This window comes from Metopolophium dirhodum, chromosome 3, assembly GCF_019925205.1.
Source record: "Metopolophium dirhodum isolate CAU chromosome 3, ASM1992520v1, whole genome shotgun sequence".
NCBI lineage: Eukaryota > Metazoa > Arthropoda > Insecta > Hemiptera > Aphididae > Metopolophium > Metopolophium dirhodum.
Window position 1 is genome coordinate 21,280,598 of NC_083562.1, and position 16,856 is coordinate 21,297,453.

The 16,856-nt window shown below is 29.9% G+C and overlaps 1 protein-coding gene across 1 annotated transcript in view; it reads right to left on the minus strand.

The window, feature by feature from the left end:
• LOC132941542 (serine protease inhibitor dipetalogastin) overlaps positions 1 to 16,625 on the minus strand; it is a 28,756-nt gene extending 12,131 nt beyond the window's left edge. Inside the window, exon 1 of the mRNA XM_061009642.1 lies at positions 16,167 to 16,625. Within this exon, the coding sequence (XP_060865625.1) occupies positions 16,167 to 16,236 (70 nt within the window). The 5' untranslated portion in view covers positions 16,237 to 16,625. The remainder of the gene's footprint in view (positions 1 to 16,166) is intronic.
• Between the last annotated feature and the right edge of the window lie 231 nt (positions 16,626 to 16,856).

Here is a 16,856-nt window from a genome sequence, read left to right on the forward strand (position 1 = left end):
TATTGTTTTTTTTTTTTTTTTATTAAGAAAGAATATTATTTACAATCGGTATACACTAAAATAAATAATATATTATAATTATGTTTTGTTACCTATATACCTTTATAGATTAGCATCATATATGCTACATAGCTACATGATCTATATCGATACCTAATAAAATAATTTATATCAGCAAGCTATCAAAATACAAATTTTTATCCCGCGGGAAAGTTATAGTTGCATTAATCACTTAGGTACCAAAAAGTTGTGCCGTACAACATATATATTATTACAGTAGTAAATTAGTCATTACACGCCGCCGTTAAATTTCTATGTAGATCTGACTTTATGTTTTTGCAGCGCCCCGTTTTAGGGTTGACAAGATTTACTTAAAATTTTCTTTTGGTGACATGATGGCTCCGAACTATTTACTACCTTTTTTCCAAATGATGGATACTGGAATGATATACGAAGGGGTGGGGGGGGGGGGCAGAAACCACCCCTCTCGGAGACCCAATCCCTCGAATAGCCAAATGCCACTCGCGCAACATACTCGTGGAAAAATCACTTGCAGACCGGAACTACCGTTGTGAAGTGCAGGTTCGTCCGCGTCATCATTATATTTTATACATATTATTATTACTTATACTGCAGCGACGGTGGTGACGGCGGCGGAATACGCGCGCGCACGTTACTTTCTATTGCCGTCTGGCCAGCCGGGTCTGCTGGAGGGTCACTAGCCTCGTTCTTTGTTATAACCGCGATCACAATAGAAATAGAAATGTGACCGTCGCATGACGGCTCCAGATGTCGTGAATGACCTACTGACCAGAACGTAAAAAATACATAAACACGCGTCTCACACACTTCAAACACGCACACCGCGAATTTATTTAAATTAGTCTTATCGCTTACCAGTTATTTTTTTTTTACACTCATCGTTTCCACGTAGGTACGCCGTTAATAATAATAATAATAATAATTTGTATTATAATTACGTACTTATGATATGATATAATATACTACCTATGTACATCCAATATCCATATATCGTGTGGAGTCACAATATAATATATAGGTACCTACTGCGTGTATTTCGATCCCGGAAATCCGTTCCGTAAAAATAAAATTCGATTTAATCGTGCGTGTCCCGGTATAGATTATACCTAGTTCGAAAAGCTCTAGCGTATGCTAACTATATAACTGCAAGAGTAAAACTGGTTTTTTAACGTTTCGCGTAAATATTATAATACATTATAGTATTATGATAAAATACAAATGTTTGAAAAACACGTATTTCCGTCTAATATGTCCATAGGAATGTAATATTCCTTAAAATTATATATTACGATGCAATGTTGAATTTTAACCTTGCGGTGTAATGCATTATCAAATCTTAAAAGTTGGTTCAAATAATGTTTACGGTAAGGTTTATTAAAATCTAATTTAATGAGAATTAAATGGATAGTTCAATGTTGCTTCCATTATTGCTTATTGGAATATCACTGTATGTCTGTATTTATTTACTCGTTCATTAAAATTGTGTTATTCTTCTAATTTGTATACAGTTATTACGTTTGTGGACAAACTGTCTGCAGAAAAATACAATGTCTTAATCATTAGATATTATAATTTATATTAGGTATCAGACTTGGGTAGTATTCTTAGAACAAAATTCGGAATACTTTTTTTCTTTTATAGGTGTACTCTTATACATTACTAATTATTACTTATTAATTAAATTAATTTGAATATAATTTATAACTAATAGATAGCCAGATAGGTGTGTATTATCGAGATTATAATAATGTTCATTTATAAACATAGAATTGAAAAAATAATATTTTTGCTATTAAAATCTAAATCTTCTAAAAAAATTTTAATTGCGTAGTACAATCCTATGTAAAATTTAATGACTTATCGGTATTGTAGCTATTATTTTTTTAACCGCTAAAACCACCGTCAACAGTTTAAAATATATTACGGTTGAATTTTAACTATTTAACTACCTATCGAGGATAGCCTATAATGGTCAAAGATATGTATTAAGTTTTTGCTATTTTAAATTAATAATTTATCGTATCCTACACGCAGGCATATTTAATAAGATAGGTAATAATATTTGATATTATATTGTTTTAGGATGCGTGTTATATGGGTACCTACCGGTGTTTCACTATAACGGTATAATATACGTCTAGTCGCACACATTAACTAATGTTACCAAGTACGTGCCAAGTATCAGCTGTATACACGTGTATAAATAGACTAAAGAGATTACTTCGAAACGGCACTTTATATACAATGTGCAATGTGCATATTGCATTAATGCTATACAATATACATATATAATATTATAATAATATATGTAAAATATATATGCAACTAAAGGGTGAGATGGTAAGATATCGTTTCGTTGCAATTACATATAATAAATAATAATAATTGTTCTGGGCGAGGACTCGTTTCGGAAACTTTAGTTGTGTGCCTCCTATTTCCGGATTACGATGTTTTTTCACCGTTATATGGGTAGGTACCTACTTGTGAAATCAAAATCGATTTTATTAATTAATTGGCAATAGTCAAGTATACTGAAGTCGGACTCGAGTGAAACGACTGCGTTCGACCTAAATATAAATCTAAACATATTCTATAACTACTTATCTATTGTTTTATGTTTGTAGTGGTATATACCTTTATAATCAATGATATTATGTTATTCATTAATAATTATTTTACGTGTGCACTATAGGTACGGTGGACAGTGGTATACCGTATACGATGTATAAATGTAGCATATATTATATTTGTATGTACTGTACTATATTATACAATTAATCGGTGAATATACATAATAATATACATAGATACATACAATATGAGTATACAATCTATATAGATATATGAATGTTTGTTTTTTTTTAACAATTAATTTGCTTCGGAAGCATTTAGGTCAACTCTCTCTCTCTCTCTTCACATCGTAATCAAAACAGATTAAGTATACCAATATATCAATTATTCTTTTTTACATTAAAATTATCAAAGTTCTCATTGTTTAGCATAGTCTGATAAGCATACACTGTTTTTTGTGTCACACTCACAAGTATCGCATCTATACAATATTCACCTATATATATGAAATACGTCTAATGTTTTGTGTAAAGTTCTATGTTTAGACTTCTTCTGAACTGTTTCGTTTCTCGAAGTTGATAGATGGCAGTTGGTTGTCGACCTTAAATTATATAAGTAGGTATACGCGTTATAACAACTTTCATTGAATTCACATTTTCGTTTTTCAAGCATTATGCAAGTAAATAAGTATGTACATAAAATAACACGTTAAATTATGTTATCTATTGTTTGATTTTTGTTTTATTTTTAATGATAATACAGAGTTGGTATATTTATTATATTATAAAGTAGTCGAGTGCCATACGTACCCATAGTCATTATTAGCTTATTTTCTTATGCAATTAAAAAATTTTTAATTTTTAAATTTAATAATGTTATAGAATATAGATTACTAACTACTAAGTTTTATTATTTAGTATTAATGGTGAAAATGACGATGTGATACATTTTTGTGAAAGTATATAATATATATATATATAAATTATAGTGTAAAGATTCTATAACAAACCAATATGTATATGAGTTTTAGTTTGTTGGAAAATATTTTAGGGGTAACTGTGTGAGCAATTTTACCAAAATTAGTTTGCCTAAAAAATACATGAATTTCTCGTTACTGTAAAACTGTGTAACTTACAACAGTAGCTAACGGTGACTACTGATATTTCCCCATATTTTAATATAGGATACTATTAGACATAGTTTTTTTTTATTTTTTTGTCTTATCGACGAGTGATGAGTGGATGCTTACAAACACACATCGAATAATCTAAAAATATTTTATACCTATTATTTTTCTTGTTTATAGATTATTATTGTAGGTACATAATAATTTTAGAAAGATAAATCATGTGAACATTTTTAATTATATGTCATACAATTTACAACATATAAGGTATACCAGGTTGCAGATTTGGATTTTTTTTGTGTTTTATCACATACTATATTAAACTGGTTCAGTAATATAATCTATTTTTTTTTTTAGTAATTATTGTTCTTCACGATGAGAAATTTCATAATGGTAATGCACATAATAATATAAGTATCGCGTAAAATAATAATATTGTTCCAGGAACCTAAAGATGAAAAAAAAATGAAAGATGCAATATTATAAAATTTATGAAACACCGACATTGCTAACCATTGTGTGTCTGCTAAAAAACTACTGCTTCTATTAATAATAATAATGATAATGGTCTCTAATGACTACTGTAATTCAAAGAACAAGTTAAACTGTCGTTCTAGACTCTTCAGTGTTCACATTATATTATATATATTAGGTATGTATTTTTTTATGTGATATTAGATCCTTTTGTCTGGTAGAATCATCATTGTCTTTGATCTCTACCATTATACCTACCTACCTACCACTATTATACATATTACATATAGTATACCATTATAATTATACCTCTATACGTTACTTTTTAATGGAGATGGTCATTAGACATTTCATTTTTAATAAAATGTACTACCTACACTAATGAAATGATATCTTTCTGTATAGTACCTATATATTAAGCATTTTGTATTTTAGACTTGTGCTTAAAAATAACGTATGAAAACGCAATTGAAAACTCATACAGTTCGTTAATTTTGAAAATGGAAGAATAAATGAAATAGGTACGTATTATAACTTATAAGCACAAGCACAAATATATGTCAATAAATAATAATTATATATGATTTTGAAAAAAATAAATATTAGATGGTATCGAGACTATATTATACTATTATTGTGAACCCATGTTTCCCATAAAATATAAATTTATGGCATACATACATTTATAATATTAAATTGATAACCAACAGATGTTCATAATATGATTGAATTGGTAGGCTATATTACTCATAAGTCATAATAATTGTGTTTCAGGCTGTTTCAGAGAGTAACGCTAACGAGAACATCAAATAAATTATATTCCGTTTTTTATTTATCTCGTTGTGATCATAAACTATGATGTAATTTCATAGAGATGATTATAAACAGCTTCCTAAACAAAAAGATTTTACATCAGCGCACCTACTTAAAAATTGGTATAAAATCAAAAATCCAATTAAGAAAGCGAACTGCCTAGTTAGTTCGTAAACATAATCGCCTGCGATAACATTAAAAAAATATTCTAAAACTCACGGTATCGAATACAAATAGTATTGACAAAAAGTAGTAATAATCTATCCAAACTAACAGTATTTCCAGCCAGATTCCCGATCGAAACTGTGCGGACGAGCAACGTCGTTTGTGGTTTTATTTAATTATTTTTTAAATCATTTTTATTTCTATCCGTAAAACGATTCATTTTACGATTATATTATTTTATGTAGGTATTACCATACATGTATATACACAAGTATGTTAAAAATGTTGTTTGCTCGCTAAAATAATAATTTTTTTTACATGTAGGCAGGTATATAAAGTAGGAATAGACTTATCTACTCAATTATATACGGCACGTTTTTGACCCAAAATCTGATTGAAAATATGTATACGGCACTGTGATTTTGTTATTATATTACTTTTCGTAGTTGCTTTAACGATGGATGACGATTAACATAGTTATTAGTTTAGCTGGCGAAGAACATAATATCATAATTCATAATATATAACCATATAAACGGTTGCCGGGTTACGGAACGTGCGTGTGGTATCTTTAGGTATACAACACATTATTAGGTTATAACATCTTCAAGGAATAGTTCTATAGAGCAGTGGTCTTCAACCTTTTTGGACTCGCGACCCACATTTTTAGGCCTACATTTTTCGCGACCCACGTAAGCTTTATAAAAAAATCGAAAATTTGCCTAATGCTTTGCAATAGTACTATTAAAACTGAATAAATAAAAATTACATTTTAATAGGTAGAATATTATAATTAATTGAAAATGTATAGAATTCATATGAAAATATAAAATAAAATGAAAATACGATACAAAAAATGTAATGTGAACTTTGTCCTTGAGTGTTTTCACATAATAAATTCCACCTTGGCTCAATTTGACTAAGCGCGATCCGTAAATCATCTTCAGTTTCAAGTCTGTTTCTCTTTGATGTTTTCAAATTTGCCATAGTAGAAAACGCCTTTTCACATAAATATGTAGATGGAAATATTAATAAAATTGAGATGGCTTTAGTTGCTAATTATGCGTACTTTCCCGTGCATAAGTGTGCCCAAAATATTTCTAATGAAGTTTCACAAAACATTTGTTTCAATTTGTTATCACACGATAGCTCAATTAATTGATTTTCAATATCAGTAGACATATTTACTGTCATTATATCTACTGCGAATGGTTGTTCAATCCACTCATAATTTACACGAATATCCTCAGGAAAATATTGGTTAAATAATTGTTCTAAGTTTGTCAAATGTTCGTTTACTAATTCAAAAATGTCTTCGAACTTGATTGAAGAATCTTCTTCTAAAAACTCACTAACGTTGGTGAAATTATCAATATTTCCAGAAGATACTCGAGCTTTTATAATACGAAGTTTTTTCTTAAATGATTCAATTTTTTTTTGTATGATCAAATATGTTAAAAAAATTGCCCTGCATAGACAGATTTAATTCATTGAGTAAGTTGAAAATATCAGCTAAGTATGCCAAAGTAATAATCCATTTTGAATCTTCAAATAAATCTATTTTTAAACTGTATTTTCGTTTATTAAATTTCTAAATTAAATTATTAAAAAATTATTTTTTTACCTTTTATAATTTTAAAAATTTTATTTTTATTTTAAAAAGAAGACTTATTGCGACCCAATTTTAAAGCTTAAGCGACCCAAAAATGGGTCGCGACCCACCGGTTGAAGACCACTGCTATAGAGTATAGACTATAGATCAAAAATATGATGATAAAGATAAAACGGATGAGGTGAGCACGCGTATTGTGTGTGTATAAGCTACTCATATCAATTAAATATTAAACTGTGAAATTAGCAGGATGAACTTTTTGCTGTATTCACAATAATACCTCGATATAATATACCGTGTAATAGTAGGTAGCAGTAATATTTCACGCTTTGCAGCGTAGGTAATTGTTGTGTACAAGTACAGCCTTACAGGATATATTAATCTATATTCCATATAGATGCTAAATGATGCTAAATGATCCTATGTATACCTAAACTGTATAGGTACATTAATACATATAATATCATAAAGACTATAAGAACTTTTGTCAAAAACCAGGCATTGTTCTCAGCGGTCAGCACCCTTCTTGACAATACAATTTATTATGTTAAGTATATAGTCTCCGAATTAAGACCGTTAAGTGGATAATAATCATATAATCATCTCCAGTACAAATTGTCGATGTACGTTTGACGTCAGAGCCATTAGAGCCATAGGTTTTGGTTTCCGCAAAACACTTTAAATTGTTGAACTACAGCCATCTACGGCTATCAAATAATATTAGGTACATTAGACATTAAAGTAATTGTTTACAAAAATACGAAATAATCCAATATTAAAATTACCAGTAAGAAAGTATTAAGAATTAAGTTGGCTAATATCCGTACATTTTCTATGATATGGCTAAAATAAGCGGGCTGTCGTCAGTTAAATTGAGATGTATTATAAAGTACAAAATATATATTATATATCACATTACACATAATTCATAATAAAATAAATTGTGTTGGAGTGTTTTTTTTTCATGTAGTTCATTACACCACAGTCTCATATTATAGTATTTGACTACACATAAAATAATGTAAGACAATTGTCTCGACATCGCAAACTATCTACTTCTAACAGTATAACGGTCAACTGCTGCGCCTTAAATTATCATTATACCCCGGTCGTGACTCGACCGCACTGACCGGAAAATATTTTTTTTATACACTTGCCAGTGCGCATGGTGTTGTGTATATAAACGCGTATTCACTAAAACTCCCCTATGCATATTATGCAGTGGCTAAATCCGTTAAGGGACAGTTACATGTAATATACGAGAAGTGAGAGCAGTTTTAACAAATCAAGTTGAGAGGATTTCATAGAAGAGCACACCCGCGTATAGGGTAGCTATAAAACGACGCGCAGAGCTCAAGAGGATATAATCGGCCCATCGTCTATATTACCGTGTAGGTACCTATTACTATTTCCTAAAATTTTCAAAATTAAAAAAGAATGAAGTAAGTAACCCCTATGGATCAGTATATTTATAGATGTCGACGGTATCTCGACATTGATTAAGTCACTGTAATGTGTGTGTTAAATTTGAAATCATTGCATAAAAAAAACGATTCTGAGCAGTGAGCAAAGACGGTCATCTTATATTACCAAGTTTACGACACTCGTATATTATTTATATTGCTACTATATTAATTATATTAATTAATTTAATTATTATAGTAATTTTTACTTTTATTAAATTATTAATATTTATTTGTGGTATTACTATATTATTATTATATTAATTATTATTTATATACCATAAAATAGTGTTATTAACTTTATAGTCAATACCTAGAACGGTAAGAATACTAAATACTGAATACGTCCGTGGTATAATTGTATAAATAAACAATTTTTTTTATTATTATTATTAGCTTCTAGTAATAACTATTACAGCTCAACAATAAATTATGCCACAAAATAAATAAATAAACAATAGCATACAATTAATCCAAATATTCTTAAAATATAATTGTGTATAATGTAAAATAATATAATAACATACGTAAAAGCGTATAAGTCCCCATGAATAATATTTTTGAATTATAACAAAATAACTAAAATCATATTTCGACGTTTAATTAATTAAATTTAATTTCGTCAAAATTTGAACTTAAAATGTCTAAAAATAAGTTGTGCCTATATATCTTTAATTTAATATCTTTAATATTTTTAATTTGGTATAATGATAACTTATGAGAAACCTCGTATTAAATTTTCAAGCTTTTTAACTGGGCAAAATATTTCATCGATATTTATAGAAAAAACTAAAAAAAAAAATCAAATATTTCAAATGACTCAAAATGAGTTTAAAATATTTTGAAAATTATACCATGTACAGAAAATAATTGTTTATATATTTGGTACAATAATGTAAAGTATCTATACAGAATGATTAATTTATGAATTTCAACAAAAAAAAAATCAATTTTATCAAAAAACTGGTTTTGCGCAAAAATGTCTGCTCTTTCCTAATTTTCCTTTTCTTTTTCCAAATTATTTAGAAAAGTACCAGACATTTTTTACTTTTGACTCCTAAATCATTGGCGCATGTGATTCGGACCAATAACATTTGGTCGGTATCGAATAAAATAAAATTTTATAGGTATACAATATACATACGGAGTGTCGGAGTTACTGTTGCGGTGATATTATTAGCTGAAGAAGAAGACGCACCCGGAAGTTTGCAACTGTACTTTAATAATTGTGTATGATTTATGGGATGCGTCGGGGGGACGAGTTTGAAATTTTACTCCTCAAAACGTACCGAAAATACACACAATTGGTAGAATACCACGGTCAGCGACACCGTTATACTACGTATATAGACATATTATTGTAGCTGACGTCTGTTGCGGACCACACGCGAGTGGGCGTCGCAGGAGAGTAGGTATCCAATATACACGAAGTATATAATGTACGCCTTTACTTTGCGCTAGACGTTTACGACGAGACAGCAGTATCGGTATATTATAATAACATAACGGTACCCCAACCCGGGTATACGGCGTCCGTTGGAGGTTCAATATAATATATCGTGGTAGTATAATAAGTATAATAATATAATTACGCATTTACGCGTTTTTGCCGTACTTGTATGTGGTGCACAGGTATTAAATTCTATATTGAAATACACCATGGAATTCGATCCCATAACGATTTTAACGGAGGTCGTCATAAAACAATCACCGCGTGGTGGCGTTCGCGGTGCAGGCGAAGACGCGATATTATTATACTACTATAATTGCGGTGGTGAGTGGTGACACAACTCGGCCGAAAGTTCACTGAACCGATCGAGTTCCGATGATATATCGTAGGTACGATACGCGAAGAGTATATTATTATAATGATGTCGCTGCTGCAGCAGTGAAATACGCGTAACATTATTGTATAATAATAATAATAATAATAATAATAATAATAGATAGCGCACACGTTATGCAAGGTCGCCGGTTTTGCCGCAATGATCGATCGAACCGGCGACCACGGAAATCGAAGGAAATTACAAATAAGGAAAAACAAATCGTAGAAACGGTTTCGAGTCTGCGGTGACGAGCACACTTATAAATATACTTAAAGTCGGTGGTCGTCCGTCGTGATCGTCCGCGGCATGTACACTTATACGGTATGTATAATATTGTAATTTATATATTATAGGTATATATATCATATTATATGTATCGTAATGACAAGGCCAGGAACCAGTTTTCGTACGCGGCCATCGGCGATCCTTGTGGGCTTTTGTGTGTGTATAAAATAAATATAATCGTTGTGGCGTGTTGTGGAAAATTGGTTATGGGATCGGGAAAGGATGTGTGAAAAAAATTGAAAAAATCGAAATCAGTCCGTCGAGATCGGCTCCGGGCGCGCGCGCGAGCATCCGCACTTCTACTCCTGACAATCTGACCACACTAATAATATGCAATGCGGTTTCGCAGTTTCGACGACCGTGCGCTTTTCGTGGTCCGAATTCTCGCGACTCCGTCGTCAATAATGTTGTTGTCGTATTTTTTATTTTTCAATTTTTTTTTATCGTATTCTTGTGTGTAGTACACTCTATTATTATTAATATTACGTGTCTTACACGTACACATTTAACATGTTCCCGCAGAAGATTTAGATTACGTATGCGATCAGGTTGAACGACGCGCTGCACTGCATTGCATGCCACTTGTCGATAATATAATATTATACCATGTACATAGTTATATACGACTCTGCAATAGCGAGCTGTCATACCCAGGAACGTCCCTAGACCCATTCATATTATGATGATGATGCTGAGGAGGGGGAGGGTGTTTTGAAAATTAAAGGTTCAAACTGTCTTTCCATATTAGTTATAAATACCTATGTATTAAGAGGACGCCGCCTAACCTAAACTATCCCGTGCTTATGAACGTATTATAATATACCAAATTTTACATTCAGAATAATCCATATTACTCAATACTCTATAGTATTATTAATATTAGAATAACTTGACCTTTTATCAAATATATAGGTAAGACTATTATTTAAGTAGGGTCAGCGTAAGGCTTTTCGATAAATTAATTTTGAACCAAGTTCGTTGAGTATTTTACAATTTACTAAAATGTACACAATTCATATGCTCGTAACTTATTTTAACACTAAAATATCAAGAAAATCCTACAAGGGCCTTAAATAATAATATTCTGACCTTCATATTCAGTAAAAGCTTAAATTACTCCAATATTAAAAATAACATAGTAAAATTCGACAAAATATAATACGATATTATCTATTTAGTTATAATCTTTTAACTTATTATTACCTAGTAAATAGTATATTATATATAATATGTACCTATATGCATTAGTAATCAAAAACTGTTCAGTTATAAAAAAATTAACATTAAAAAACTATAACAATTTTTAAAAAGCTACCACGAGGTGACAACTCTCTTCACGACTTCACTTCTCCTCCTTTCGAATACACCCTAGTTGTTACCGCAATATCACGCATCTTCATTTTTTTTTTTGTAATACTTCGGAATAGCATTAAAATTATTATATTTTAAATATTCATTTTTAAATTGCTGAGGAAATAAGTTTCGATCATTATTATTTTTTCTCTGGAATTAATTAATTAGATTTTTGCTTCTTTTGTATAACGTGTAATTTTTTGTTACGTGATATTGCATTAATGACAATCTTAATCATTAACAGATACATTTTTACAGTACACAATAACAATATTCATAGATCACCGTTAATTTTCTTATTAAACTTTGATTTTTGTAAAAAGTATCATTTTGTTGGTTTTTTTTCTTATGAATATCGATCAAAAGATTTTTCATACAAATTGATAATGAATGTCTGCATAAAAGAATATTAATAAATATTTATTTATGTAAATTTATATTTATTTATATTTATTTATATAAATATTTATTCACTAATATTTATTAGTGTATTCAACGAAAACTTTAATGTGTTTAATTTATTTTAGGATAGGTAACTAATATTGTGTAGATTGTTACCTATGTACTTATTTAAGAGATATCGACTGATCGCCAGTCGCCACGAGTTAATTAGGAATTTATGATGGCAATTTTGTTATCGTAATGACACTCAAGTAATGTTTTGTATAAATCTTGTAGTGTGCGTAGTTCAGTTAATAATTTAGATTTATGTCACCATCTCCAACGGTCGGATATAATATGCAACCAGTTTCCTATTAGTCATATACGCCGTTGTATTCCATTATTGGTATCTTGTGAAGCTTTTTCTCTTCCTCTTTGGCGTTTCCCTCGCCAACACCACGCGTCTCCACCACTAGTGCAACGTATCCATTTCCCTTCGCCCGTCCACCAATGGTTTATATAACACGAACTTGTTACGCGTACACGTGCAGGCGTATATATAGGTACTACTACTCCGATGGCCGCGTGTGCACTGACATCGACCTTTCGCCCATTATACCTAGGTATGCAATGCATAGTACGTCCGTAGACGATACATAAACGTGTGTCCCTCGTGATGCTTTGTCATTTCAATGGGCGCCGCCTACATGATAGTAATAATAATAATAATATGTATCTTGTCGGATCTTGTTTGTTAGAGTTACGGCAAATAAAAATAAGATTGCATCTAAAAAAATCATACGTCTTATATATGATTATATATGTGTGCGTTGTATGCGGCAACAGCACAAATGTGCACTTGTGACAAATCGGACTAGAGACAGCACAAAATCTCTGAATATAAAGTATTATTATGATTATCTCACTGACGTGTCTTGTATGTTTAGACGATATTATATTGTGTTAGTAGTTAGTTTCGTATAAAATTATTATTCCATATTTTTCCCTATCATCGCAATTCAAAACCTACAGTGTAATGTGTATGTAGGTGGTTTATTTTCTGATTCAAAACCCTGGAGTAATATATAAATGATACAGAGTTCTGATGATAAAATTGAAAAACTCACAATAACGTGATTAAACTGCTAGTTGTTAATGTGAGTGAATATAAATAATATGTATTTACGTATATAAATTTAATATAATATATTTATGTGTCTTTTTATAGATGAGTAAGATAATATAATGTTTTTAAAACAACAATATATTATAATAGATCATTAACATTGTATATTTAGCTTTAAATTCAGTTTCAAATTCATTTTTATTGTTTTCATGTTGATTTATACTACCTATTTTTAATGTTTAATAATTTTATGTAAATTCGTTAGTTAATTTTATAATATTATGTTAATTACCGATACTGTAATACTAAATCTTTTTGTCATTCACACTACTGTATTCTACAAAATGATTTACCCCGTTTAATATATATATAAATTAATAAATATAGATACAACTATTACAACTAAATAAATACCAAATAACGCAGCTTGGGGCACTTAAATAAAACAATTATGTATAGGGTGGATCAGAAATATTATTCTGCATACATCTAAGTAAAGGATCTTCATACACATAATTTGATCTGTAGGTAGGGTTAACAATTTATGTTATTAATTCTTATCATCGGTATAGTCACACTTTAATTGGTTCAACGTAAATATTTAGTTACTTTTTAACGTTTTGATTTTCTTATTACATAAAGTTAAATATCTGATTTCCATTTTTAGGGACAAATGTTATACTTGAAATCAAATAGGTACACGTAACTGTCTATAATATGTATATATACACACATTTACATACGTTCCGGTTCAACCAGTATTTTAACCGTTAAGTCCTGTTTGGCAAATGTAAATATTTACCTATTATAATTACTAATTCAGAAAGATTGTAAAATAAAATATTGTGACAATGTCCATAGAACAGAACACGGTTTTTGATAAAACATTTGTAATATTTTTTTCTTATATGATATACACTGAATTATATATCATATATACCTATATGTAATATTTATTGCATAACCCTGCGGCCTACCTGGAACGAACAAAGGTTTTGACGTGATGAAGTATAAATCATAGTTGTGTCAGGCAGTGGCGAAGTTTTTAGCATAAAGATTGTTTAAATTCTTAAAGCTGCAATGTTGGTAGGTATATTATTAGATTGGAAAATCTGGTTGAACTGGAAAAACGTGTAATTTTTTTTCTTTCAAATAATAAAAAAAAATGAATTATCCGCATCGACTTTTGATTTCTTGATCTTGACTCCCTTAATATACGGTTTGTAATTATTGGTTATTGGAAGAAATCTTGTATGTAATTAACAGATAAGAAAGAAATCATCAATGAAATATTTACGAGCTGGTTTATGACCTTTTGGCTTTTGAGTAAATATTATATTTTTAAACAAAATTTCAAAAATTAATTGATTACGAAGTGCTATTGAACAACTGTACGTAATACGATACATCCAGTATATTTACTTACATAATATTATATTAAATTAAATTATTATTTATATTATCAATAGGCAATAGCATAAAATAAAATAATATAGTATAGGTACCTATTTCCGTTTTTACAACTATTTAATATTTGATGAATTTCGTCCATTAAAAAATGAAGTCATGTATTTAATATATTTGATGTCTTATATAGTACAATTTATTTATAATTAGCATGTAAAATGTAAAATATATAATTAAAAAGTATGTATTATTGTATTAAGTATAGACAAGGCTGGGCTTAACGAGTTAAAAGTTAAAATTAAGTCAAAACATTAAGTGAATTTTAATCAAGTTAATTAACTCGTTACTTTTTTTTCAAATTAACTTTTAACTTAATAAGTTACTTTTTTTCAAGATCAACGTGTTAACTTCAAGTTAATTTTATTTCAAAAGTATTTAAATTAAGTTAATTTTTGTCCGAAGAATAATGCAAATTTTTGAATGGGTTTTTGCTTTGATGTATCATTTTAAACTTCCCCAGTAGTTTTCTCGAGCGTAAAGAAAAACTATCTAATAATCCATATTATGTGTCTGGAATTTTTATTTTTGTAAATTAGCAAATTTTAACTTTAAACTAAGTTAAGTTAGTTTTTTTTTCAAAGTTAACTCTTAACTTAACGAGTTAAAAAAAATCGTTAACTTGCCCAGCCTTGAGTATAGGTACCTACAGTGGCTACAGCAAATGAGTTTCATTCGACATCTATGAAAATAATAAGTAATTACCATAAAAATTTGTTGAAGCAATAAATTGAAAATTAATATTTTGATTTTAGTTATAGTTTTAAATTAACTTACATATATCTTTATAAATTATTGCCCGAAAAATACATTAAAAATATTGTAAATATTTAAATATTTTAAATAACGCAAATGTCTAAATCTAGTTAGGTATGTAGAAAAAAAAGTAATTCAAACTTTAAACTATTTTTGTGAAATCTATGTGTTCTTATATTTATTTGTTGCAACTTGCAACAAGCCTAATTTTTAAATTTATTTAGTACCTACTGCCTAGCTAAGAATAATAATGACTGTTATCATCAAAATTATTATTGATTTTCTAAAATATAATTTTAATTAGTTAGTTAAGTTATGAAATTATTAACTATTTAAATGTGTAGTGTGTTGTAATCGTGTACACATTTTTTAGCATATATCAATGCAAGTACTTAAAAATGTTTAATAGTATCATAGATTATTATTTTGTTTTGCATAGATCTGTAGTTAATGTATTATAAACATATAAAACGTTGGTATTATACTACAGCATAATAAGTGATATGCAAGGCACCTAATTTCAACAGAAAATTTGATGAATATTCCGGAAAGATATCAAATAGTCATAATATTTTGTAACCTATATATACAGAAAACGAACTTGGAATTTTTCAAAACCTTCAAATATTCGAATCGATTTCGTATGGTTTAAAATAATGTCAATACAAAAACAACGATATAGTGATAAAAGAAATAATATTATGCTCACCGTGGTATAGTAGACATTGACACAGGCACCAGCAAATGGCAAGGTACTCGGAAAATCCGAGACTCTTCATCGTATCGCAGGCTATAGATTTTACTCTCTCGTCGATTAACGGAATACGGTTTGTTCTCGCGTATGTTTAAGTACTGTTTCAACAATTGCACATTACACCGTCCCGATGTGTATATATTATAATATTATATAGAGAAATGCCGGTTTAATGGTTATAGCGACGAAAACAAAAACGCCGATACGACAAAATGAATACGATACAACGTTGAGTACGTTTATTAAAGTGTCCCTGGAGAAGTGAATTACTATACTATATACGATTCGCGTGCCGGTCGTCCGCCGCAGAGTGTGAGCACGAGACTGCGCGTGTGTTATATCGTACGGACTGATAGGTACGACTGATACGATGCACCTGGAGCAGGGCCACAACCTACTGACTCCGTTCTAGAAAATACCGGCGGCAATGAACTGGGCACACGAAAAACGTACGAAACGAAAAATGCAAGAGAGGAGAAAGGCGGTAAATGCGGTACAGAGAATATAATAATAATAATAATATAGTCGCGTATTGGGCCGGTGTGTGTTTGTGTGCGCGCGTGGAGGAAAAAGCGATCGGCGGCTGGCGGAAGGGGAACGCGCTCGACACGCGAAGATGCAGCGGCAGCGGTCTTCATTTCTCTC